The following is a 27,607-nucleotide window of genomic DNA, read 5'->3' as shown; positions in this document are numbered from 1 at the left end:
GTGATGGAAATATTTCTATTCCCATGTGCAGCGGTCAAATTTGCAAGGGGCTGCCAGTGCCAGCGGCGATCGCCCCGGGGACAACAGCCTGAGGAGGCAAAGGAGGGCACGGACCACTCTGAGTACCCAAGAAAATCAGTGCTAAGTGTAATGCGCAGCCAACCAGGGGGGTGTGGGGACACGGCAGGGCTAAACCATATTATTTTAGCTCCCCGAGGTGCCAGGAGCAGTGGGTGGCACAGAGACTGGGTGCCGCACCGGGGAGTGCGAGGGGGATGCTATCGCCTACTGCTCCTCCCAACACCCCTCTTGATCTCAAAACAAAAATATATTTCCCCAAGCCCCAGCCAGCTGCCAATATTGAAAATTAATTTCTAACCCTACGGCAAATTAGGAATCCTTCGCTCCCTGCCACGAACAGCCCTCGCACGTAGGGGTTTTCTTACTGCATGCATCCAGCTGGCCATGAGGCTGCTCCGGATGAGGGATTTTTAATGTCATCTGCATCGTTTTAGCCTTTTCTGAAGGCAGATCTGCCATAGCAGGGTAGGTTGAATCCAGAAAATTATTTGCCCGAGGCTAATCGTTATGCAATATGCAGAAACTGAGGCCGGGCAGAGAACAATTCAAGTGAAGCTGAATTTCTAACTTATTCCTGCTGCCGCCTTGCGAAGGTTTTGCACAACCAGGGGGATTTTTCATATAAACATCACCAGCTCCTTACAGAGAGCCAAAATCCCATCTCTAGCAAATCAGGGGAATTTCTCTGAATTGAGTGACGCTCTCCTGATTTACTCTCCTAATTGTGGAGCTATTATTATAGTCTGTGTGTCGGCACCCGCCTCCCTCAGCCACGCTGACAACTCCAGGCGTAACCCAGCCTTGCAGAGCACTAGACGAGCTGATGCACTGCGCCCACTTGTCTGGTTTACGTGGATTTAACCAGCCGATGTCTTCACATCAATATTATAATTAAAAAATAAGTCCCTTCTGGAATATTTCTCCTATCCAAATGGACTTTATAGTCATCCAAACTGGAAACCTGACCCCATCTGTGTGTGCGGCCCTGGGAAAGTCACTTGGCGTGAGGCTGTCCCAGGGACCGGGCGATCTGGTGTCCAGGTCCCATCAGGAAGCAGAGGAGCTCCCCTTGCTTTACCGCCCTTATTCCCAGGGAAGCCCCCAAAGGCTGTTCAGACCTGGTACTCATGGGCTTGCAGCCAGCCTGCACCATACAAACACAAAGCAAAACTGTGTTTTTCTTTCCCCTTTCCCCCCAGTACCCTGCTGGTGGTGGGTTTGGGGGATGCTCTGTGACGTAGTGCTGCGGGGGCATGGATGAAACCCACAGGGCAGGGTGTCCCCAGGACTGGCCTCATCCAGAACAGCAAAACTCAAGCCCCAGAGTCACATTGCAAAGCACCACTGACGCCTGGCCTCACGCTGCGTCACCCGGGATGGGCACCAGCGTTTCCCCGTGCTGCCATAAGCCAAGCTGCTCCCTCCAGAGAGGACAGACCCTGTCCCACCACCTTCACACGTCCTGCACAGCCTCAGACGATGGCATCTCCCCACGGTGTCCCTCCTGGGGACCCCATGCCACCTCCTGCAAGGCCAGAGGGGCTTTGAGGGATGGGGTGGACACCAGCAGCCGTGCCAGGAGGAAGAGCTGAGCTGGACCAAGGCTTGGCCACGGTGCCGAGCAGAGCAGGCGCTGACGGGGCAGGGCGCCCGAGCCTCCATCTCCATCCGAGCCACGGCTTTTCTGCCGTAGGGGTTGACATAACTGGGCCCCGTGTCATTTTAGGAGCTGTGAAAGCTGTAAGCGAGTTCCCAGGGCTGTGAGTCACCCTCCAGGGAAAGCATCCGACCTCCCACCGCTGCCTACGTCAGAGGACCAAGCTCCTGGCCCCCCAGCACCACCAGCACCCACACCTCGGTGCGTGGTGGCAAGAGGAGGGGACACCAAGAGACATTAGTGACCCCGATGCGGTGGCACAGCATCTAAAAATGAAGGCAGCCGGGGAAAAAAGTGACCTGGACCTGCGGAGCAGACTTTGCTCTTCCATAGCAGATGCTGCTGGTGGATCCCAAAATATCGTGGTGAGACAGGTCAGAGCAGTTCCCCCCATCTGGGCTCTGCAGGACCTGGGCAGGGCTCCTGGTCCCTGGGAGGATCTCCTGGTCCCTGGGAGGACCTCCTGGTCCTTGGGCGGATCTCCTGGTCCCTGGGAGGATCTCCTGGTCCTTGGGCAGATCTCCTGGTCCCTGGGAGGACCTCCTGGTCCTTGGGCGGATCTCCTGGTCCCTGGGAGGATCTCCTGGTCCTTGGGCAGATCTCCTGGTCCCTGGGAGGATCTCCTGGTCCCTGGGAGGATCTCCTGGTCCTTGGGCGGATCTCCTGGTCCCTGGGAGGATCTCCTGGTCCCTGGGAGGATCTCCTGGTCCTTGGGCGGATCTCCCGGTCCCTGGGAGGATCTCCTGGTCCCTGGGTAGGCACATCACGGCCAAAGGGAAAACAGCAAACATCGCCTGGCTGCAAAGTTAATTTTAAATACATTCTCCCTCTGTATTTCTCCAAGATGGTTTTCATAATAAAATATCTGATTATTTTAAAAAGAACTCCTTTGGGTACCGCTCTGAATTCTTGTTTGGTTGAGATCGCTGAGTTGCAACATCTTTGCCTCCAAAGATGCTCCACCAGCCTGGATGGCCGGTCTTGATAGGAGCCAGGCACCGTTCATTGAAAATAAAAGTCATTTAGCTCAACCGAAACATGGTAACGAACTTCAGTTCTTGAGGGCTTGGGAGCTCATCAACATGATTGTGAATATTTCATGCCAGGCTGCCGCTCGCTCCAGGAGAGATAATGGACCCGCTGCCGGGCTGGCGCAGGGCGAGCATCGGTCCTGGGCAGGTGCCTCCCGCTTGGGCTGCTCCAGCCGCTCCAGTTAAAAGGCTCTCAGAGCCGCTTTATTTCACTTGCACAAACAAAAAGGGCAGGACAAGCCAAATTAGCGAACGGAAAAGAAATCAATAGCCTCCTTCCAGCCAGGCGCGAGCGCTTTCCGCTCTGGAAAGGAAGCCCGTTGGCTCAAAAGCTTGTGCGTCTCCTGTGGATAAAGTCTCCCCATCCCTCCCTGGGGCTGAAATAAAATAATATGACACCTATTTAAGGGGTCAGCTGAGCCCCCGTGTCCCCGCAGGCTGGCTGTGGGCCACCGCCTCTACGCCAAGGGGCCCCCGCCATGTCCCTCTGTCCTTCCAGTCCTCCTGCTCCAAAGGGACCAAGAAAGTAGACTTCCTTCAGGGCTCCAAAAGTGCCTTTATCTGAGACACCAACCAAACGCCTGCTTTGCCGAGCCAGGGCTGCTCATGTCACCCCGAGACAGAGGAGAGGTGATGAACGCCTCATTTTCTCTCCGATGATTCATTTTCCCCAGTTCTGAACCAGCCCGTGGCCATCTGCTCAACGGAGCATCCCTCCTCCTCTGGCTTCAGTGGGGTGATGCTCACCTAAAAGCAGGGAAGTAGGGCCAAAAGTTGAAACCATCCAGTTGCTGAGCTTAGGGAGAAGACTAAGGGGAGTCTGGAGAAACCTCCAGTGGAGATGGCCGGTACCTGTAGGCACATTGCCTTTGCCTTGGGGGAGCGGTTAGGTGACCTTAGGGGGACCTCAGGGTCCCCTCCGCACTGCCATGATGGGGGGCACAACTCCTTTTAGCCACCAGTCCTGGGACTGGTTCCCCGTGCAGGTGATGACCAGGGTGACAGCATCTCCCATCACAGCACAAATGGGACAAGCAGCCCCACAGAGGCTATTTTTAGACCCCATGGGTCTCAGCCCAAGTGCTGGGTGGGGGCCAAGAGCTGCTGAAGGTCAGATCTGAGCCATGGAGCGGAGACGTTCCCATCACCCCAGACTTTCACCCCTCCCTGGGGAGCAGCAGGACTGCAAACAAGCTGGGAGGAAAAGTGGTTTGAGAGGATGATTTGCCTCTTCTCCTCCTCCCACGCGGAGATGCTGCACCGAGGAGATGCAGCCGGTGGGGATGCTCGGGCTGGGGAGCGCCTGCCCCACGGCTTGGTGGCGTGGGCACGATGGCAGCTTGGGCGCGATGGCACTGCGGGCACTGTGGCAGCTTCAGCCACGAGATGGCACTGCGTGGCACGGCACAAAGCACCAGCCCACCGGGCCAAATCCTGGGCTGGGCCAAGTTATGGGCCATGCCAACCCCATGGCCGTGCCAGATCGTGAGCCAGGCCAAATCATGGGTCGTGCCAAACCAGGAGCTGTGCCAGATTGCAAGCCGTGTCAAATCATGAGCCGTCCCAAACTGTGGGCCACACCAGGTCATGAGCTGTGCCAAACTGTGGATCGTGCCAGACTGGGAGCTGTACCAAACTGCATGCCATGCCAGCCCACTCTGGCTTGGTCCCCAACCTCGCCGTAAGCCCCCGGCTGCCCTCACCCTCCGGCCAAGACCCCCGTGTCTCTGCCGCCTGGTGCAGCTCCCATCCCTGCGGGGTCTCCCCTGGAAACGGCCGTGCCATGTTGGAAAATTCCTAGAAGAGAAGAATAAGATTCTGCGCACTTTCTCAAACAGCTGGGATGAAATTCATTGTTTTATTGCTGCTGCCCAGCTGCCAGGAGTGGCTGGAGATGCCCCATCGTGGTGACACCAACCTGGCCCCGCAAGCGTGTCCCCAGCAGCTCTGGGCTCGCTGTTCTTACCCGTGACTCGGGCAGGTGACAGCCGCAGGGCTGCAGGTGACACAGGGAGGACATGAGGTGACATGCCCAAGGCTACTTTGGCAGGCAGTGTCAGAGCCCAGTCTGCTCCCCCTGGGATCCAGGCACGCTCGGACCCCACAGCCCCCTCCCCTCGATCCATGGGGAATGCCACCGACTCACAGCATCCTCTTCCCCGTCATTTCTCTGCCGTATTTACTATTTCTTCATCTCCCACCCCCTCTTTTGGGAAGAGACAGACTTCCCCGTTTCCATGGAAACCCTCCCCCTCTCCCCTCACTTCTTCAAAGAGGTTTTCATCAGTTTCTTTCAAAAATAGCTATTTTTAGCCCCGGCTTCCCCTTCTCCCCCTCCCCACCCTTCGCTCTCAGCTCACGCTTTCCCAGACAAGCAGCACCCACCGCGGCTGCTGCTGCCACCGAGCACCCATGGGAGCCATGGCACCACCCGCGCGGCTGGTGGCTCGGCCAGGGCAAGAGCAGCTTCAGTCCCTGCTCGGGTCCGTGGTCCGGATCCAGGAGGTTCCCTTAATTTGTGCTTAATTCCCCTGGGGTTGTGGAAATGTTGGTGTATAAAGGAAATGCTTCTGTTCTGCAGGGAGGTCCTGGGAGCATCCAAAATGCCCACCGCTCTGCGGGCTGGGTCCTCAAGAACGACCGTCCTTGCAGCACCCTCTGTGATTCCACGACCGCGTGAAGCCAGGGGAATATTTCATTTCCTGCAGTCCCAGAGGGGAAAGAGCCCCAGGGAGCCCTGACCTGAAGCTCAGGAGCTCTGTGCGCATCAGCTCCTGCTCGGCCCCATGCTGGGATGAAGGCAGGTTGCCCAAATGGAGCCAAGAAAGCCACGCGTGGTGGCGGTCACCACCTGGGACAGACAAGGAAAGCAGAGTCCCCTCTGTCATTCTCTGCTTTGCAAAGCCAAGCATCTGCCACCCCTGTAACAACATTTGTTGGTTGGTGTCTTCGTCCCATCTACGCTCGTTGGTGCACGTCTCATTCACGCTGATGGATAAATCAAGGGGCGAATCACACGCTAACGCCTGGAAGAGCAGGAGATGAAGTCTGCTCCCACCCTTCCCAAATACAGGCAGGGCAGAAACGCTGCCTAAATCCTCGGTATCGGTGCTGCCTGCAGATGAGCATGGTGAGGTCCTAAAACTGAAGTCCCGGTAGAAGAAATTCAAGAGTATATCAATAAAATGAGTAGTAGCAAATGGCCAGGACCAGGTGGTGTTAAGTAAAGGAGATTTCCATGGGGGAAATGATAACCTTAGCTGTTCCATGGGTAAATACAAGGGCAGAGGGATGGCCAGCGACCCTTGCAGAAGGATGTCACGCCTCCCTGGTCGGAATAGAAAGGTAGATCCTTTTGGGTACCAACAGCTGTTTGAAAGATAGGAAGCGAAGTAGCTAATACGAGGCCTCCTTAGCAAAGCGTGGTCTGCGGAGAGGGGAAATACCCAGCAGGAGCCTGACTCCGAGCTGGAAGAGCCCCTCTGCAGCATCCTCGAAAAGCCACGGTTGGAAGAGCTGGATGCTCCGGCTTGGATAGAGGAATATGACCCAGGCCATTAAAATCCTGCAGGGTGGTGAGATGGTGAGTAGGGAATGATGAATCAATATTTCTTCATAATGCAAGAAGGAAATGGCACCTCAGGAAATTTCCAAGCAGCAAATTTGAAGGCAGCGAGTGAAGGATTTCTTGCACACGTTGCATCGGTGCGCAGAGCCGCGCTGCTGGAGGTGGCTGTAGCCACGCAGTCCCCACGTAGGGTTGCCCATGCTCGGGTAAGGAGATGAGCCAAACATCAGCCAAAAGGACAGGAGAAACCAGCCCTTCAGCGGCCAGGCTCCTCCAGACCTTTATTTTAAGATGAATTTGCACATCACAAACCCAGGCAGCACCAGTGCTTGCTCCATGGGCAGCTCCAAATCCTCTCCCTTGTGTTATTGCCACGGTGGCATTGACCTGCTGCCGTTTATAACCTCCGGAGACGAAGCATGAGACATCCATCCTGTTGTCACGCCGTGCCACCCCCAGGCTGACCTACATCCCGCAGCCTCTGCGCTCCTCTCAGCTCCTCCCTCCAAAAGCCAACAAGTTGGTAAATAAAATCCAACTCGGGGGGAGATGAGCTGTCGGCGCTGACCACGTCCAGTCCTTCTGCAGCTCTTTGGTGCAATGTCTTCTCCATGCATTTATCACCCCAGGTATGGGCTGGAAACCCTGCAAAACCCATGGAGTCTGGGTGTGCGCCTCAAATCAAGGTTCACCCCTGGGTGCTGGTGATGGGTTGGGTATGGGAACATCACCCTCCACCCATCGGTGGTGCCGTGGAAGGTGTCTCCTGCTGCTCTTCAAGCAAACCCAGGTGACGTGCCAGACGTGGCCCCTGCACCCGTCCTTCCTCTGGGGCTGGTTGTGGCTGGTGGTATTCCTGCTCGCCATCTGCATCTCAAAATTTGCAACATCCTGTTTTTCACAGATGCTTACGCACCTCCCCAGTTAACCGCAGGTCAACTGAAACCTGCAGCTGGAGGCACCACAAACCTGAGGGGAGCTGATACAGAAATCAAGGTCCCGGCAGAGAGAGAAGCACCAAGACCTGCTAAAAGCCACTGCTCCAGCTCTGAGCACCCCTGAACCAGACAGGCTCCCTCCTCCCGGCCTTAAATCTGCCCCTGCCACCAACACTGTCCGGGATCTAGTTTGGTCCCATCCAGTACAGCCACTCTGAGATAATTTGGAAATAACTGCACAGAAGCTGATGCAAAGGGATTTTTGCTCGTCACGGGTCTGTGCACCACCCAGCTCATCCTCCCCAGCAGACCTGATGCTCACAGCAAACCTAGAGAGCAAAGAGAGATGAAACCACACAAACCAGACCCAGCACTCAATGCTGCTTTTCTAGGAACTTGTTTGAGCCCATCAGCCTTCTTGAGGCCAACAGGGTCAAACAAGATGTTTTGTAAAATTCAAGAATTCAAGGTTGTCCACCATGGCTGAATCCCCCCGGTTTGATCCTGCCCGGGGTGGCTGCAGGCACACTTGGCTGCTGCTCTGCTCCCAGTGCTGAGCCCCCCAGCCCAGCCCCTGGAGCCTCTTCCAGGATTCCTCCCTGGATTTCAGTCCTAGGAACGGGATTTGCAAAAATACCCAAGTCACTTGGGATAACAGTCTGTGCTCCTGGCTCAGTGACCGCTAAAACAGCTCCCCCTTGCAGGAGCCTGGGCCCTCCAGCCATGGGACACAGCACAGCAGCACTTATATTTGCAGTTCAAGCCATTTTAGCACCATCGCTAATAATTTATCACTTAGGGGTCCCCGTCAAGCCATTCAGATCCTGAACCAGACCCAGCCTTCCCCGCACTTCCCTGGGCTCAGGCGGCTCATCCCGAATCTCAGCTGGGTTTGGGCTGAGCCACGGCTCCACTCACTTCAACATCTCCAGCTGTTTTCCCCAAAGCAGGAATGAGCATTTTGCTTTTTAAATTAAACCTACAAGTACCAAAACCAGGTGATTTAAAAGCAAAAGGAACCAGAAAAGTCTCCAGCTTTCAGCTGCTCTTGGAAATCCTCTCCTCCTAGGTTGTGGGAGTGCAGGAGTGAGATGGGTCACAGCTGCTGCCGATTAAACGTGACTTGTAAAATCCTAATTTCTTTTTCCATTCTCACTATTCAATATTTTTAAGACGACCAGTAGCCTAAAAAAAAGCTCTGACATTATTTGGCCACGTTCGCTTTTGGGTGAAGCTCAAAGACGTGGTACGAAGCCAAGAGCAAGGTTTTCAAATGAGCTTCCAACCTCGTTTTGCAAGATCCTCGCCTGCGATCAGGACGAGCGGGTCAGCTCCGGAGCGGGCACCGCCACTTGCATTTGCTTTGCCAAAGCATCGCCAGTGACATCCCGTTTTGTGAAACATCATCACAATTTCAAGGGTTGGCCTGGAGCTTCTTCAGTCCATTAAAGAGAGCGCAGCTCTCCAGACAGCTAGTTGGGATGCTGGAAATGTGCAAGATTTTTTGCACTTTACCCCAAGATTTTACTTCTCTAAAGGAGTAAATTTTACTCCTGAGAATGGAGTAAAAATTTCACATTATTTCATCCAGAGAAATTAGTTCATCCAGAGGATGCATCTCAAACCTCATCCTTGCACCATCCCTTTGCATCCCCAACACCTCCCCTCCGCCCCATCTCAGTTTCAAACCACCACGCGCTGCGTGTTTCAGCCATTTTATTGAACTTTGCATATGAAATAACAGTTTCAAGTTCTAATGAAAAAAAACATTAAAAAAATAAATTCAACATCAGGTAAAAAAATCACGCAACCAAAAAAAAAAAAAAAATCACTTTTTTTACCGGTAACTGAACACAAGGCCCACACTGCGGTGGAAGTCACCAGGACGATGGGATGCAGCGGCTTGTTTTAGCATCAGACTGGTATCAAAAGAACAAGTTTAAACAATTGCAACACAGCTCACTGGCAAAACCAGAGTTTAAAACGAACTCAGAGTAACAAGACTGAGCTTTACATCTCCAGTCCAAAATTGCATCGTTTCTGTGGCACCTAATTAGTCAGGATTTAGCCTTCTTGCAGAGAAGGCTTTAGTTTTCCAGTCTGATACACTGAATTTCACAAGGCAATATTTCACTGTTCAAATATACCCAATGTGTGTTCCAGTTGAGACAGCCATGGAAACATTTCAGCATTACCCAGCTGCGCACGCGAACGAGGGAAAGCAAAGTCAAAATTATATCCAGCCATCTCAGGCCCAGGAAGATACCATGAAAATAAGTTGCATAGTAAAGGACGGGAAATTAAGAAAGACGACCTGCTCCTGTGTTGGAGGTCGATGGTCGATGCAATGTCCCCCATTTGCAATGTTTTGGGACCTCAGGTGATGAATTAAGAGCCCGTTCTCCTTGAAAGACACTAAAAGCAGCCGTGGGAATGTCTCACCTTCAGCAATGAAGATGATTTCCCCGCAAGACCTGAACAATTTGAATAACCAAGTCCGATTTCCAATATACTAAGGGCAGCACAAGGGACGTGGCAGCAAACACCTCGATTTGCATTAAAACTGCCCTATTTCAGGCACTGGTGTACAATTTCTTGGCTACGTTTCCCCTTCATACCATTCGACTTGCAGGTCCAGCTCTATCAATGACTTCTGTATTGCCAGATAAATTGTCCTGCTCCAAAATCATCCCCAGGAACTGGAGTTATGCATTGAAAACCCAGCGTCAGCGGCCTGGCCTCGCCACGGTCAGAGAGATGAGGGATTATGGAAAACCCCAGCCGGTGACAGCAATATCTCAGACCGGTCGGTTTAAAGATGCCCTGATGATGTCATCTTGGAGAAGGCAGAAAAAATGTGAAAAAGAAACGTAATCTCCCTGTACCAGAGGCTGGTGGATGAAAACACGGGGACTACAGAGCTGGGTGATTTAATTCACCCAGGGCTGCAACTGGGCTTTAGTCTCAGCTCAAGGGACAACTTTCTGTGCAATGGAAAGAAAAGGAAGAGAGTGGGGAGCATGCCGGCTCCCAAAGCTTTTGAGGAGAGCAAAATGCTATCCCACGAATTCCTTAATTTTAAAAGGATTCAGTAGCAATGACAGCATTTGAACATCTGTCTCAGAAAACGTCCAAGTTTGTGCGTAATTAAAGCCTTCTGCACCCTCCGGGGTGCTCAAAGGCTGGTTTCTGAGACATTCATATTGCAAGTTTTTTCGCCAGCACCGGTGGAAAGAGGCTGGAGGCCAGGAAGGGACCGCAGGAATCCTGACTTTTCCCCCAAATCCAGTGGGGCAAGCAAAGCAGCCTCTTGTACCTTGTCTCGGAAAGCCTTCTCCAGCCATGCCGCTAAGCCCCATCCCATCTGCTGTGCCCACTGAGCCTTCGTTAGTGCCCTTAAACACTTCATGAGATATTTTGCTTTCCAATTCTGTTGCCTTCTTAAAACATCTCAAAACTTGTTCTTAAAACAAGTGGCTTTGTGTGAGTCTGTACCAGCCCAGCTCCCTCGATCCGATTTTCCTGCCTATCCACCAGGATGGACCCAACAGCAGAGCTCCCATCACTTTAATAGCACCCTAAAATTAAAAGGGGGAAGGGATGGCGTACAGCATTTGCTGGAGACAGCAGCTGTGCTGGGTGCAGAGGAGAAAGGTCTGCGTGTTCAGCGTCTAAAGAGCACGTCTCATGCGTGGCATCTCAGAGATGCTCTCAGCATCTCCGAGCACGGCTTTGAAGGGCTATGAATAAAGATGAGCAGCCTGCGTTCGGATGATTATGGGAATCAATGCACGCTATTTTTTGGATCTTCTCTTGATGCCAGCCATCATTAAATCGCTCCCTTTCTTGGTTTTTAATCGACTGGATACATTTTTAACTTGTCTTCCCTTGCCAAATCCAGCTCTCTGCTCCAAATGACATCTCAACACAGCTGTCCTGATACGATGGTTATCTTTAAAACGCACAAGGCTAGAGTCAGAGTCGCGGCAACACAGATTAATATACTGGACTGACAGTTAAAGACTATCAAACTCTCGATTATTTTGAAAAAGCACATTAACAATTAGCTGGCTCAGCGACCAAGCAAAAGAAACCCGACAGCATGGAGCAACGTCATCAACGCCAGTATGTACAATATCGAGAAGAGGTTGAAATTTGGCAAGATTGTCATCGGTGTGAGACGTCCATGGGGTGGGTTCGGTGCTGGACGGGAGGAGCGGAGCGGCCGGTGGCCGTGGGCTGAGCTCTGCTCCGGGAACGGGGCGTTTCTGCTGCCGGGAGCGGGACTGCTGGGACCCACCGACCCCAACGGGCGAAGGGATCTGGTTTTTCCCATCACTTTGCTTGTCAAAATACGCACTTTGAACCGTAACAGAGAGACGCTTTAACAAAGTGGCTATTGAAAACAGATGAGGTATTAATTATGTTACATACACACGTGCCATAAAAAAGCTCTCTGTAACACTGGTGGAAAATAAAAATAGCTTTAGTACTGATACATTCTATCCCCCATTTTAAGGGCTACTAGGTCATGTTCCAAAAGAAACTAAATTTAACACCTTTGGGACCAGGGCTTCCCAAGATCCAGGTCTGTGTTGCAGTCCAGAAGATCAATTCTCCTCCTGTTAACGTGCCGTTAGCCCTGCGGGCGAGCCGGGGCTGTCTGCGGGGGTGCGGGGGGATGCTGGATCGGACCTGCAGTGGGGGCTTCGGCCGTTTGCAGCCCAAAACCACCAGCGTGGTAGAAAAGTGCTTTCTGGGTCAGTCCCTCAAGATTTCAGAGTTGCTAAAGCTTTTGTTCGATCTCCTTCGCAGCCTCAAGAGCCTGCTGCGAAGCCATCACGCTGCAGGGAAGGCTGCAAACAAATAGATTTTGCAGCTCCTTAGTGGTTTTGGAGGTGAGAGCTCCCAAAAAAGCCCAGCCCCATCTCCCCCAGCCTGCCGGCAGCTCCATCCACGGCAATGGGGAAGGGACCACTGCTCGGTCATTTGGGGTTCCCAGTGACGGAAACAGGCTCAGCCCTCACTCCCCAAACACTGGGGACTTTTCATGGTCTTTTTTAAGGGATCTTTTTAAGGTCTTTCTAAGGTCTCGGACTTTTTATGGTCTGAGCATTCATTAATTTTGGTGCTGGGGAGCTGCAGGATGAGACAGCCTTGGGGGGGCACAGCTCCCCTCCGTGGGAGACAGGGGATGGATGCCTGGGAGGTGGGCTTTGGCTGTGCCACGTTAAGACACAGGCGGCCACGGGGCAAAAAGCTCTGCAAGCCCAGCCTCAGAGCGCTCCGGCTGTGGCAGCGCTGCGGTTACTGCCAGATCCCCAGGGATGTGCTGGCAGAGCAATTTGCTGGAGGATCCCATGGAGGAGCTCCCTCTCCTACCCCCCCGCAGGCTGGCCGCAGGGTAGGGCACGGCCAAACGCGAAGTTAATGAGAGCCACCGCTCCAATTAGCTTTAATTTGTGCAGACGGCTTTCACACCGGATTGATTTCACACCGCGGGGTGCTTCACGTCCGTGATTCCCCAGCATCCCTCTGTCGAGCCTTGGCACCCCCAGCTCATCTCCGTGGGCTCGGGGACCTGCTCCTCGGGCTCTTCCAGCAGTCCTGGTCCCCAACCCACCTCCCTCTGCACCTCGCGCTGTAAAAGCCACGATAAAACCAGGTGCCAGCAGCACCAGCCCTTTCTAATTCATTTATCCACAGCTCCAGTGGCCACAGGGTTTCTACCGTGCTGGGAATAAATGCAAACAAGCCCAAGGAGCAATGTCCCACTAAGGGCCAGATCCATACTTGCTCTCCATTCCCCAAGGTGAGCAACACAGCTTTGACTAAAACTGCTGGTTTTTTCACTTTTGTTTCTTTTCTCACTATCTCAGCCCGTTCTCCCCAGCCTGCACCTATGCAGGGCCCCAGACTTCTGTCTTTGGGACCCCCAAGCCCTGCTCCCATGAACAAGGTCTCCATCACCAACGATGCACATGTCATGACAGGAGGAAGAATTCAAGCCAAGAAATTATTTGTTTAAAAACCAAACAAAATAAATGTGACCTCACCAAAGTCGATGTATTCCTTTAAGAACCACATCATTTCCCCACCATTAAGGGAATTTTTCAATCCTAATTTCAGCTGAAGTTTGCATGCGGGGCTTAGACAGCCAGAAAGGAGGACGACTTCTGCTGAACGACAGACAAGTCCAGAGCAATCCCGGCCCCAAACAACAGCTCAGAAACACGCTTGGGTCTCATTCATCTTCAAAGCTTCTGCAAGGAGAGACGCGTGGTGCAGACAGCTGGTTGCTTTGCCAAGAATATTCCCCCGAGTCTTCCCATTTCAGAGCCTTTCTTCCAGGGAGGGTGTTTATTTTTAAGTGCATCCTCACTTGGGTTGTGCCTCAAAGCATCCCACATGTGTCTCCTGTGGCTGTTCCCCATCTCCTGCCCGGGATCTGCTTTGAAGCGCAGGTAGATAGCTCCGCTCGGTGAAGGATCCAGGGTCTGGTGCTGCTCTCCAGGCAGAGCGGTCCTTGCTCCGCTTTCCAGGTACCCGGTGGGGACCTCAACGCTTGTTCTTGGACACGGACCCAAAGCAATCAGCAGCATGAATTCAAGAGTCTGCTTCACATGCCTAATGATTTTGTCTCCCGTTACCTCCCCTTGAGCATCCTCTGCTTCGGAGCAAGCTCCAGCTCACTCTGTTTGGTCCCCTCCAAATTAACGTTCCCTGACCCATCCCCGGTGAACTACTGCAGTGCAGACGCAGAGGTTCCCGTGCTCGCCTGAGTCACACCGATATTATTTTCGCCCAGAAGCCCAATGCTGTTGCGAGTATCGCCTTGCTCCACCGACGGAGTACGCGCCGGCCGGCTTTTAGTCTCAAAGCTGGGACAGAGGCAGCGTGCCGAGGTGGATGAGGCTGGGGCGAGAGGGGGAAGCCAGAAGCAGGAGAGACCATCAACCTCTTTGCCGTTTGCATTTATCCCTTCGCAGACCACTTATCCCGTTGCACTGGGCTAATATTTACCCATCCGGTCCTAGGAAATGCAGTGAGCCCAGCTTTAACAGCTTCGCAGCCCACTGCAGGCAACCCACAGCTCTTAACCTGCCACAAAAACAAAACAGCTTGCAAAATGAAACAGCGACGGGCAAAGGAGCGATGGACTTCCCATTTATTATAGTATTAGCAACACAATACTATAATATTCCCTTGGGACTGAAGTACCGTGAAACAGCAGAGAAGGGCGCACGGGCTCTCATGAAATGAAGCAGGGGCACGACCAGCCGGGATTGGGTTTTGTACCTCTTCCACCCCTGGAAATTCGATTTTTCCTTAGTTCTTCATGGAGCGATCCTGAAAGCAAGGCACAACTTGTTGACTGTTTGACACTGTTTTCCTCAGCATCGGCGGAGATGTTACTTTCTTAATAAGGACTTAAAATAAATCACAGCCTTTGGTACAGCACATACCTACTTCTAAAGAGCATTTACAGGAAAGTCAGAAAAATGGAAAAGAACTTATTCGTGTCCCGGTGCCGAAAACAGCCCGTGTCCTTCGACAGGGAACAGTGAGAGCAACCGAATTTCCCCCATTTCCCTCCCACCCCAAGTAAAACACTTGGACTGCTTATTAGCAGCTCTGGTTAATGTTTCCTTTCGGGTTGCTTAATCGTTCAAGAGATTTTTATTTTTTTTTATAAAAAAAAAGACTGAAATAATGTCCAAATGATTTCCATCTCCCCTCCTCCTTTTTCCTGGCTTTGTTCAGTATTATTATATTGCACATGATTTGAAGATAATCTTCCGGCTGCAAAGATGTTCCCTTCTACATAATGCACTTGTTAGAAAACACAGATAACGTGGCAAATATTTCATATATATATATATGAAATATGAAATGGGTTTAACTGGGGAGGACAGACCCTCCGTCGGTCGGGACCACAGCAGCATCAGTCATTGTGTCCGTGATTGGAGACGTTTTATTTCTCAACACAGTCCTGAAGGTCTTAATTTTGAAACTTCTTCTGTTATCTGTTGGGCAGAGCAAAGAGCTGCTTTTACGCACAGCCTGGTTTGGAAAACAAGCAACAGGTTATTGGTTTTTTCCAAGGCAAAGTAGAATAAATGTTGCACTTCAGTCCCCTCCAACAACTTCACATCCCCCTTCCCCACAAACAAAAAAGTGAAAATTTGCTAATTAAAATTGTTTAATGGACTAAATGCAACACAGTCTAAAGCGAGCTAAAGATAGAAAAAAGATTCATTAAATACATTCTGGTTAGTAACTATTATCTCACATTAATGGCAAGTTCCAAATCCAATCCAGAATAATTAGCGCAAAGTGGGTTTTCCTCATCATGTTTTTATCTTAATCAAGCTGGGTTTGTTCCCACCAGTATCACTTAATATCATGTGAATCAAGATAAGATATGATTCACATGATATTAAGTAATTACACATCTGATACAGGGGACGGCAGGAGGTGGGGCTGATCCGACGCCCGGTGCTCGGACCACGGAGTCGCTCCCGCAGAGCCCAAACCCGCGACCCCGTTTTGAGGCAGGGAAAAAAAAAAAAAATCCCCCAAGCTCTGCGGTGCCGGAGCTGCCAAGCCTCTGGAGTGCAAAAAACCAGCTGGTATTGCAACAGGTCGGCTTTGAAGCCTAATAACCCCACAGCATGAAGGGACTCATCCTGACCCCTGTTTGAATACAGTGAGATGCTCCGCTCTGTCTTTAAGACGCTGAAACTCTTGGAAACTTCATATGCCTGCTTATACCCCTCTCATTTGCAGAAATCGTACGCTCTGCCGTTAGTTCACACCGCAGCAACGGAGCATCCCACCTCCTGCTGCGCCGCAGCCCGGGCTCTGCGCCTGCCTGCGGACAGGGTACGGCCAAATTTCCTGAGGGTTTAAGCCCTGCGTAAGTCACTGGGAGTCACACACCCAAATCCTGGCCGTTTCGTGGTGATTTTTCAAGTGGGAATTAGTAAAGCTTCCTATAGCGAGGTTCATTAACTACATTAAAACCAGCGCGTGGTGCACACTAATAAGATGAGCGCTACCACCAAATCAGATTACGTGAGCCGGATGCTTCATTAGCAGCCGGTGATGAGACAAGGGTAGGAAGGATCTGTATTCATAGTTCAGAGCCCAGCCTAACACACCAGGATCCATCCCAGCTCATTCCCAAAAATGAGCCGATTTTCCTCAAAGGGAGAGTCAGGATGGACACATGCAAGACGGGACAGGATCCATGCACCGAGGAGGGCAAGACCTGCTCTCCGGATGTTGCAGGGATGGTGGTGCAGGGATGGTGGTGCAGGGATGGTGGTGCAGGGATGATGGTGCAGGGATGGTGGTGCAGGGATGATGGTGCAGGGATGATGGTGCAGGGATGGTGGTGCAGGGATGGTGGTGCAGGGATGATGGTGCAGGGATGGTGGTGCAGGGATGGTGGTGCAGGGATGGTGGTGCAGGGATGATGGTGCAGGACGCTAAAAGCTGGCAGAGAAAGGAGAGAGATGGGATTTCCCGCGAGAAGCAAAGATCCCCTTGCACGGCAGCGCAGCACTCGGGGAAAATAAGCTACCAGAGGGGCTTAGTGCTCCTTGCAAGGGTCTCAGACCAGACGCTTATTCAAACACTGGCTTATCTTGAAGTGCCAGAAGGACTATTCATGGGCTTAAAGCGAACTGGGGCTTATGCTTTATTGGACTGGGCTTGCTGGGGGGGATTACACCCCCCTCCCACCTGCCAGCAGGGAAGGGCTCCTGCTTTTTTGCAAAGCAATGGTCAAACTGCTGGGATCCTCAAGCATCGCTGGAGTATTACACAAATAAAACCCAAATAGCACCTTCAGCCCGGCACGGCCCGGGAAATACCGTTGGTTTGGCCAAGAAGGGGACGACAGAGTTGGGGCTTTGCAGATTAAATGGTAAATAACAATTTTCTCAAACCAGGCAAATAATCCAGTGATTTGGGGTACCCTGGTGCCTTTTCAGGCTGTATCCTTGCCCTTATAGAAAGAAACCCCAAATCCTCAGCCTGCCGATGACGTTATTTCACCCAATTCAGCAAGAACAGCAGTGGGAGTGAGAAGTCAGGAGCATTCAGGAGATATTGCTGCTCTGGCTTCTGAAGGGATCCAGATGTATTCCTACCATATGGGGGTGATGAAATCCCCTCCACTCCAAGAGAAACAGAGGATATTAAACAGCAGCCACAAAAATTAGATGTTTTTAAATTGGCCGAGCCAAGTAACTTGTATCCAAGCATTTGGAGCTGGCGAAGCAGCTCATGAGACTGCAAGCGTTGAGTATCTCTTGAGCCCCAGACCTGGTGAAAATCCAGAGGGCTGTAAAATAGCCCCTGTTGGGCCAATTTTTAAAGGGATAAACAAAGTGACCTGCAAAATGATGGGTCTGGCCATCTGTTGCTGATCCCAAACAATACGCTGGAATGGCCGAGAGTCTTAATACAGAATTAAAGAGGAAGATATAATTGATGCCAGTCAACGCAGGGTTAGGGAAAACAGATCTTATCATATTAACTTGATATCTCTTCTTACTGAGTCCTGTGTTTAGCTGATAAAGGTAAACGCTTGTGTAATGCTCTCCTCTAAGGCAGCTGCATGACAGCTTGGTTAAGAAAATGGAGCAATAAAGCCAATTCCCAGGAGACATCACAAGCCAGAAAACCAGCTGAACCCAGGTCGCGTTCACTGGTTCGCTTCTCCTTGTGCTCGCTTTGCTTTCTCAGAGCATTTTGCAACCAGGATGGGAGAGACCTTTCTGAAAGGTTTCCAGCCCCAGGAAAGAACAGATCAGGCTTGTTTCAGATGCAGCAGAAAGAAGGTTTCCTCCTTTAACTCGGAGGTTTCCGAAGTGCAGAATATCATTCAGGCACCTGAAGGTTAAAGCACAAGCGCTGGGTGCCAGCATCCACCGATGCCCGCGCGGAGGTAGGAAACCCCCCTTGCCTGCAATGCTACACCCAGCTCACAGCAAACTCCTTTCACATCCTTCCTGCAAGCTCAAATTTGCAGCAGGCAGGTTCATTTTAAACCCAAACTTCTTACGTCTCATTTTTGACCTGCTGCAACAGCCTGAGATTCAAATTGTTACCGAGCCGTGGTGGCAGCTCCAAGCAGAGACCAGCCAGGAGGGAGAAGTGGGATTTTGACTATAAATGCACAGAGATTTCAGGTTCCATAAGGATAGAAAAGCAAGTTCAAAGATGCAGAGTGAAGAAACTGGAGGAGAGGAGGATGGTTATGGGAAGGGGAGCCGGAGGGCAGAGCTGGCGTCCCCGGGAAGCTGGGTGAAACCCTGGGCTTCCCTCCAGCTGGGGGAAATAACGGCAGTTAGTAGGGTATCGCGGGGAGGGTTTCCAGGCTCTGCAAGCTTCAAGCAAGCTGAACTCCATAAAGCCTTTGGAGGATTCTTTACTTCTTGCTCTGTGTTTCAAAACTGCCTCTTCCTTCCACAGCACGTTTCATTGCAAACACTTAATGAAGCCACTCGGTGTCATTTACAGATGGGGAAACTGAAGCCCGGAGGAGCTGACCTGCCCAAAGCCACCCGAGTGAACCGAGACAGCAAACACCCAGCAAACACTGCAGTGCCTCCACCCTCCAGGTCTGGGGTGCAGGGACACACGTTTTCATGGACTAACGACCAAAATCCCTCCGAGCGGCACAGCATCACCCGCCACCCTGCATTGCACCCAGCTCCTGTGTTGCAACCAAGTGGAATGGCAAACACATCTCTCTGCAGATGCAAAAAACACATTGCAAAGCATGTGTTCATGCTGTCCATGCTCCGTCGCAATCTTTAGCTTCCCGTGAGAGCAAGACCCTGAGCACGGACCCTGCTGCCAGCAGCCCCGCTCCCCCCACAGAGGCTGAGCCTTCGGTGCTTCCACTGCCGGCCGAACCATGACACAACCCCAAAGGATTTTCCGTATCTATCCACGACGGTGCTTTGGAGGAAGCAGAGCAAAGCAACTGGGGCTGGTCAGCATCAAAATTAAACTGACTGCGCTCTGCATCCTTGCCAGCAAGAGCAGAGATAGCCACTCGCTAATCTAGTCGTGCAAGCCACCCATCCAAACCAAGTCTTCCCACCCAAGTATGTGTTAAAGATGCTAAAAATGAAGTGCAACAACTGTAGAAAAGCAACAGACATGACAGAGCTTAAACACGCTCAGAAAAGCATCGGAATTACAAGTCTCAAGGAAATGAATCATTGCTAAACAAACCCAGCAGTGCGTGCTGCCGTCTGCGTCGCTGAGCTGGGGGTCTTAATATTAGTGTGCAGCGTGGCTGGGTAAAGACTATTCCCCGTTACGAGTAGGGGAAGACCAGCGATCGGGAAGTTATTTTAGGTATTCCCAACCCGAGTGACAAGCTGAACGAGATAGGAGACAGGTTTTAATTTACTTGAGCATGTCCTGGTTCATAAGAAGGAGAAAACTGACAGTGCCCTGCGGGGAGGTTCATGCGTGAAGGTTTCCCTGCCCTGCTGCAGAGCATCCTCAGTGCCGGAAATTCAGGCTCTGAGCGTTGATGAAACACAGACAGACCCTGAAACTTGGGGGTCTCATAAAGCAGCACCTTATTCGTGGAAGGAAAAGCACACGGGGGCTCCCAGGGGATTTGATCTGAGCATTTTGGGCTGAGTTTTGCCAGCAGCGGGGATAAAAGGGCTCCAGCTACAAGGGCAGCGTGGGACCCTGCACACATCCCTCTCCCGCACAGAGAACGGTTCTCATGAGCAAAAAAAGGGATTCGGTTTTGCCGGTGACAAAAAGCAGGAGCCCTGACACCTTCCCAGCACAAAGCAGCAAACATGCATCCCGTCAGGTGGGATGAATATCGCTTTGACGGAGACACCATTACTCATTTTCCTATTTGGGAAGCCAAGTTGGGGAGTAAAAGGTCTTGATTGTGTCCCAGACTTGACCACAGCGGAGCCGGGAGAGCTTCGGCTGGGGCAAGAGCCAGATGCTGCGGAGACAGGGCTGGTGCTGCTCTGCAGGGCTGCCCCCAGCAGCGAACGTGCCCCCCGCCGTGCAATGGCAGGGCTGTACCCCTGTCCTCATGCCGGTCCTATTTCTGCCCTAAGAAATCCCTATATCACCACCCCCCAAAATGAAGCCAAAACCCTCCCACTGCCAGAGAAGTGATTCCCGGCCGGTATGAGGCACCTCAGGGCACCCACCCCGAAACATCCCCGAAACGTCCCCGTCAGGGCGGTGATGGCTGCGGTCCCACGGCTGTTCCCAAGGAAGCCCTCCTGCCGGAGAAGGGCATCGCTCCAGCCCTCGCTGCCCAACGCCTGGCTCCCACCGCTGGCACCGGGAAAGGGCTCACACCACCCAGCACCCGCGGCGCAGCACCCATCGGGCTCACTCGGAGCCAGCGGGTGCTGCGTCAGTGCAGCCTCTGCCATGTAAACAGCACTCAGGGAAACAGGGAAAGGCAGCAGCATCCTGTCCTTAACACATCCTCCAGCTATACAACACCCTCCAAAGTCGAGCCAAGCACCCCATTCAGACTACGGGTGCGGACCCATAGCAGGGAAGGGTGCAGAAGAGCAGCACCGGCTTTGTAGCGGTGAAGGAGACAATTTATAGCATATCACCCTGCCCACAGCATCCTATAATGCCCAGAAAGTCCCTGTTTCCCTGCACCCATCGCCCATACGACTGCCTTTGCACGAGGATGGCGGTGCTCTGAGCTCTCCTTCCCGGTACACGCAGCAATTGAGACGGAAGGGCAAAATGAGTGGCATTTAAATCCTAGTTGCCTGTTTGCACTGGCAGGTTTGCAGCCTACCCAGACATCACTTGTTAAAGCATTTAAAAATGGAAAAAAAAGGCCCTGCCTTCCATCAGGCTGTGATGAGAGCCTCCATGTGCTCTCACCAAGATATGCATATTTTAAAAGCTTGGCAGGAAGAGGGCTCCAAACTACACAATTAAACAGATTTCACGCAGAATGCTCTTCGTGCACACCAACCGCTGCAAGAGACCCTTCCCCTGCGCCCGAGCTCTGCCAGGAGAGACCCCTTCGCAGCGACGAGCTCTGGAGGGCTCCTTCCCTTCTGCCAGGGAAGCCACTTGTCCGCCCTTTGCCTCCACTTCACTGTCCATAAACTGGGGATTAAAACCACAAACCAACTTATTTTGTCAAGCGATGGAGCAGGAACAATTGCCTGGGAAGAAATGTAACCCTCCTGGAGGAAAGAGATATCCCCAGCCCTTCTTTGTGTCCACGCGCGGGGTGGGATGGATACTGCTCTGCTCCTCTGGCCACCCCAAGCACCTCTGTGAAGGACATCTATTGTGCTGGAGAACAACAGAACCTTTTTAGAAGAGTTCAGGCCTGCAAACACACAAAAAAAGGGCAAATAAGGAGGAGAAAAAGGTGACGGTGTCAAAGTACCAAACGGAGGGGTCAGGGTTGGGGTTCTTGCACGTCCCCTGCGTTCCCCTGTACCAAGGATGTCTTTTGAGGTGGCATCCAGGGCTGAAACAGGGGAAGGGAACAGGTCCTAAAATACAAGCAGAGAGAAAGGGAAAGGAGCCTGGGAAACGAGATCGGAGGCTGTACAAGGCTCTATATCACCTAGGGGCCCTATATGAGCCGAATACATAAAGCACCCAGGGGGGCAGGAGCTGCCTGCTCCCATCCTTGCTCCCACCCTTCGGTGCCAGCAGTAAGTGTCACTTAGTCTCGCAGACGACAGGTACGAAGGACAGGGGAGGAGGATGCCATTTCGGAGAGCATCCCTGCCACGCCGCACATGCAGCCAACAAGCTGGGGAGTCCACGCCGGGGACTACCTAGGGACGCAGCCTTTCCCCTGCTTGCTTTCTGTGCGATCTTAAATGTCAGCCAGCAGCTTTCGGTAATGCACTTTCCTCCATTTAATGTAATAAGCTGAGTCTAGGCAAGCCCTTCGCCTTGCCTTGGGAAGGCTTTGCAGCAGGCTGCCAGACAGCAGGCAGGCAGCTCCGCTAATACTAATCTCCTAACGCTGCCCCTCTAAGCACATTAGAAACAGTCGAGTCCAAGACGCTGCAAAGGCTGAGGCTCATCTTTAACTCCCGGGTGACTGTTAAAACAGTCCGAAGTCCTAATAGGAGGCACATTGCAAGAGAGCAAAGTAAGTTAAATAAGCAGCTGGCTGCAAAGAGAGCAATCTTTCAGCGATCTCTCCAATTCCTGGCACAACACACGCGGCAGGCAGTTTTAGAGAAGCCGTCAGACCGTGCAGCGACAGAAAGCATTTATCTCGCTGAACGGTACCTAACGAGACAGCACAGAGGGAAGAGGCAGACAGAAATGGGGCAGAGCATTGAAAGGATATCCCTGGTTTTCCACTGCCAATTTTTTGGGTGTATCTTAAAGACAGAGCAGCAGCGCTTTTATATTTTTCAGCGGTACCATTCGGTACTGGAGCAAAACTGCCTTTTACTCCAGTGGATGAAGCGGTTTTCTTGCCACCTCTCTCATGCAGCATCTTTTACTGTCAATAAAATCCATTTGAAATTATTCTGCCCTGACAAAATAAGGTAGGGAGTAGCAAGGAAAGCAAACTAACAACCTGCAAGCTTTCTGCTTATTTTAGACGGCAGAGAAACCTAAAATTGTACTGTGCCATTTCCAGGAAAACATGTGGTTTCTGTACCCCATGCAGCTGCCATGGGGAAAACGCAGACACAAAACTCATCTGCAAACTCTCCCGAGTGAGACTGTTTCCCCCACTTCTAAACTCAAATCCTCCTTTTAGGAACAGGCACACGGAAAAGCTTTAACAACAATAAAAAATGAGAGCTCGTAGGCAGAAATGACATTTCAGCCTGGCTGCAGCCTGGGGAAAAGGCACGCTGGGGTGTCCCCAGTCATCCCAGACAAGGGATCCCAATTATCCCAGGCAAGGGACCGCAGGTTTGTGACCTGCCGCGATGCTCCACAGCGTCTCCCCAGTACAGATCATTTGTTAGATCCTCAGCTGGTGAAAACCACAGTAGCTACAATAAAGCTGTCGCATACCATCAGCTAAGAAGCTGCTCTGATGTTTTTCCTCGTTACAAGCTTTTTAATAACCGGGGCTAAGGCAAGACTAAGGGAGAGTGGTACAAACTGTCCTGATCCTTTTAAGTCTGGGTAAAATCCCAGCTAACTCTGATTTTGGCTTGGCCGGCATCTCTCAGGACAAATCCCCCTTTCCACACACTTGGGAAAGGTGTGACTCTCACAGCTCGGGGTCAAGTCTCTCTTTGTAGGAAGAGATATTTAACAGCCTCCCCGTGCAGTTCACTACCTCGAAGGAATCTGGTTTTATTGAACCCAAAACCCAGCAAAACAGAGCAGAGCTGGAGCCGAGGCGCTCGAGGCTGAGCAGCCAGGCCCTGCTTTCAGCCTGCTTCGATGGCGGGGGTCGGACAGAAGCATTAAACCGCTGCAAACAACCCTTTTAGCACAGAACTGGAGAAATCCAGCTGCAAAAAAGCAGCAGGGTTTTCCTCCTATGCATAGCACTAAAAAGCAAAGTCAAAAGCAAATATAAGCAGGGGAGCTACAGGACGTTATCCCACTTTACCCAATCTGCACAAAACAACTGAGAGCAGCAGGGTAAGCTGAAAAATAAAACTAAGTAGTGGAAAACACTGGGTTTGTCCCAACAAAGCAACGTTACCTTATGACGCATTAAACTCTACCCTGTGCAAAGCTCACCTGATCCCATCAGATGTCCCGTGGCCCCTGGTGCACGCGTAAAGATGAAGCCGGTGTATTTTCCCCGGCGGGGTTTTGGTTACTTTTCAATCCTGCTCTTTATAGATGTGTCCCCCTTGTTTCAAAAAGCTGCCAGGGTTTTTCAGCCGAGCTTTCCCGCTGGCTGCTCAGTGCCATTTCACACTGGGTTTGGGGGAATCGCTGGGTTTCGTGCGGCGCAGGGGGAGCGCAGGGTCATTCTTGGAAGAGCGGGCGCTCGTGTTTGCAGGATGAGACTCCGTCCCCCAATTTCACTGCCAAGGCGTGAGCTCCTCTGCGAGGGAGAGGTGGATTTGTGGCGTGCTTATTGCCTACGGGCACTTTATTCGGCACAGGGGAAGCCGCGGCAGGGCAGGGGGTGCCGGGATGGGGTCACACAGCGGGGCAGAGCTGCGGTGTCCTGTGGGACGGCGGGGCTGGAACCATCTGGAAAGGTTTTTTGCGGGAAGAGCGAGGACCACAGGGGATGGGAGAAGGGATGCCATGACAACCTTTGGGGGTTTCCCAGGAAACCAGGGTCGCCATGGCAACTCCATCACTCTGGTCCGAATTAGTGACTTCCGCTGGAAGGCGTGTTCGCCACTTTAATCTTCTCGTGATCAGTGGCCGCATCTCTCCCAAACACATTGCAAAAAAAGGAGGAAATATCCCTTTGTCTCCAGCTGGGTGGGTTTGAGGCCGCACAGCCACGGCGAGGAGCCTGTCACGGATCCTGCATCCCCCAGTCCCCGCCGGCATCGCTCCCCGTGCGCCGTCGGCTCCTGAAACCGTTCCATTTTGCCTTTCGCCTCCCTCCTCCCCGCACACAGACCCGCTGCCCAGCCACAAATTCGACATTGGATGAAATAATGCCGTAGGGTTACAGGGGAAAGGAATTAAGAATAGAAAACAAGGGCTTTTTTTTTTTTTTCTCTATTTAAATCAGCATTGATTGCACTCGGTCTCTGACCAGATTAGAATTTCATAAACGATCTAACGGGGGAGAAAAGGGAATCTGTGATGTGCCCGTAATGGCACACCACATGTTTCAATATTAAGCGTCATTTAACAATGTGGTTAACAGAGACTCTCTGGAAAATTAAACGGTTATTTCCTCCCAACCCCCTTCCAGTACGCTCTGCAACATGTTTTCCTCGTCTCCCCACCCAATCCGGGGTTGTTAATCCAACAAGTGAGCTTATGTGATGGAAGGGAAATCGGCTACACGCTGCCTTTAGGGAAGGGGGGGGAATTCAGGAGCAAAGCGAGAGGTCCCCAAAACCAAGAAAACAAAAGCAGCCCTGCAACACGTTGCAGAACAAACACCTGTTTCGACGGTGAGTGTGTTTTGTCTTCATCCTCCTTCTCTTTACCCTGTAGCTGTCCTCTTCTTCAGAGAATTTTAAATCCTTTTTTTTGGGTCTTTAGAAAGGAAGGATCTAAAAAAATAAACGTATAAAAACGAGGGCACACACAGACCGACGATGGTGCATGTTCCACACAATACCGAGTACACAGTCACTTTGCGTTATTACTGTTATTATTATTTTTTTACCGCATCCTCAGATTTTGTTGCTGTTTGTTTGGTTTTGGTTTTTTAAACATCTGTAAAGATCTTTTTGATGTTCACACAGTTGGGATTGTTTGTGGTTGTGCAGTTGCCTGTCTTAAAGGCAGCCTGTTTGAATGCACTGTGGTTGATTCCTCCTTCCTCGATCACCATGTACTCAGACTTGCTGAGGGTGGAATTGCTGCGAGCCTTCCTCATCTCCTCGCTGGACGAGAGGTGCTGGCAGCTCCCGACGTGCATGTATTGGGCTTGCTCCTCACCTTCTGTCTCCCGGTGGTAGAAATAGTTGAAATTGGAGACTATCACGGGCACGGGGAGAGCGATGGTTAGCACCCCTGCGATGGCACAGAGGGAGCCCACAATCTTGCCCCCAATGGTGATGGGGTGCATGTCCCCATAGCCCACTGTGGTCATGGTCACCACCGCCCACCAGAAGGCATCGGGGATGCTACTGAAACCTGAACTGGGATCATCGGCCTCTGCGAAGTAGACGGCACTGGAGAAGAGGATGACGCCGATGAAGAGGAAGAAGATGAGCAAGCCCAGCTCCCGCATGCTGGCCTTGAGGGTCTGCCCCAGGATCTGCAGCCCCTTGGAGTGCCGGGAGAGCTTGAAGATGCGGAAGACCCTGACCAGCCGGATGACTCTGAGGATGGCCAAGGACATGGCTTGCTGGCCGTTGCCTTGCCTCTCAGCCAGCTCGGTGCCCAGCGTGATGAAGTAGGGAATGATGGCCACAATGTCAATGATGTTCATGATGTTCTTGGAGAAGGTGGCCTTGCTGGGACAGGCAAAAAAGCGGACCAGCAGCTCGAAGGAAAACCAGATGATGCACAAAGTCTCCACTACAAAGAAAGGGTCGGTGAAGGATGACACCATGGAAGCGGCCGAGGACGAGGAGTTGGTGAAGACATCAGGTGGGAGAGGGCCACCACCTGTCCCAAAGGTCCCCCCGGTTCCTTCATAGTCGTGGTCATCCCTGAATTCAGGCAGGGTCTCCAGACAGAAGATGACAATAGAGATAAGGATGACCAGGACAGAGACTATGGCAATGCCTCGGGCCGGCCCAGAGCTCTCAGGGTACTCGAAGAGGAGCCACACTTGGCGCTGAAACTCCTTGTCGGGAAGCGGCCGCTGCTCCTCCCGAATGAAACCCTCATCCTCCCGAAACTTCTCCATGGCCTCCTCCCCCAGCTGGTAGAAGCGGATCTCCTCGGAGAAGATATCGATGGGGACATTGACGGGTCGGCGGATGCGCCCACCCGACTGGTAGTAGTAGAGGATGGCGTCGAAGCTGGGACGGTTACGGTCGAAAAAATACTCGTTGCGGAGGGGGTCGAAGTAGCGCATCCTCTTGCGCGGGTCCCCCAGCAGCGTCTCGGGGAACTGTGCCAGGGTCTTCAGCTGGGTCTCGAACCGCAGCCCCGAGATGTTGATCACCACTCGCTCGCAGCACTCGTGCTCCCCACCGCCCGCGGGCTGGCTGGCGGGGACGGCGGCCGGGGTCGGGGGGTGATCGTAGCGGTCTCCCCCGAGCAAAGGGTGAGGATGCTGCGGCTCTTCCAGCAAAGGGTCTCCGCCGCCCCCCACCACGGTCATGCTGCCTTCCTCCCCTTCCTCGCCCTCCTCCTCCTCTTGCCCGGGCTCCGGCCGGGCGGCGGCGGGGGGCAGCTGCTCGGTGTAGCCCAGGTTGTGGTGGCTGCTGGTCGAGCCGCCCCGCGGCTGCCGGCCGGCGGAGGAGGCAGCCGGAGAGTAGAGCAAGCTCCGGCGCTCGTCCATAAAGGTGCGGGGCGGAAGGGGAAGGGGGGGGGGAGGATCGGAGAGGCGGCAGCCGAAGCCTCTTCTTCCTCTTCTTCCTCTTCTTCCTCCTCCTGCGGGCGGAGAGGGAGAAACAGCCGCCCAACTCCTCCAGCGGCTGCCGCTGCTCTGAAGAGCTGAGCCTCTTCTCAAAAAATCCGCCCCCAGCCCTGGCACCGCCTCGCTCAGTCACCGCTCCCGGAG

At 52.5% G+C, this 27,607-nt stretch overlaps 1 protein-coding gene across 5 annotated transcripts; it reads right to left on the bottom strand.

The window, feature by feature from the left end:
* Window positions 1-11,424: 11,424 nt before the first annotated feature.
* Window positions 11,425-27,516, bottom strand: LOC140643308 (potassium voltage-gated channel subfamily A member 3-like). Of its 5 annotated transcripts, none has more exons than XM_072844912.1 (4): window positions 24,019-27,516; window positions 15,194-15,339; window positions 14,497-14,625; window positions 11,425-14,376 (listed from the first exon to the last, which is right to left on the bottom strand). In XM_072844912.1, exon 1 carries the CDS (start codon window positions 27,383-27,385, stop codon window positions 25,634-25,636), a length of 1,752 nt encoding a protein of 583 aa, XP_072701013.1. In that variant the 5' UTR covers window positions 27,386-27,516; the 3' UTR covers window positions 11,425-14,376; window positions 14,497-14,625; window positions 15,194-15,339; window positions 24,019-25,633. The 5 variants fall into 5 exon arrangements, with proteins under 5 accessions (XP_072701013.1, XP_072701015.1, XP_072701012.1 ...); XM_072844914.1 differs by having other exon boundaries at window positions 11,425-14,625; window positions 24,019-24,331; window positions 25,363-27,516; XM_072844911.1 differs by having other exon boundaries at window positions 11,425-14,625.
* Between the last annotated feature and the right edge of the window lie 91 nt (window positions 27,517-27,607).

Source organism: Ciconia boyciana, chromosome 23 (genome assembly GCF_034638445.1).
Source record: "Ciconia boyciana chromosome 23, ASM3463844v1, whole genome shotgun sequence".
Classification (NCBI taxonomy): Eukaryota; Metazoa; Chordata; class Aves; order Ciconiiformes; family Ciconiidae; genus Ciconia; species Ciconia boyciana.
This window is presented reverse-complemented; position numbering and strand designations above follow the sequence as displayed.

Bases quoted from the DNA above. Each gene is read 5' to 3' on its own strand.
- LOC140643308 (XM_072844911.1), bottom strand. From the start codon at position 27,385: ATGGACGAGCGCCGGAGCTTGCTCTACTCTCCGGCTGCCTCCTCCGCC.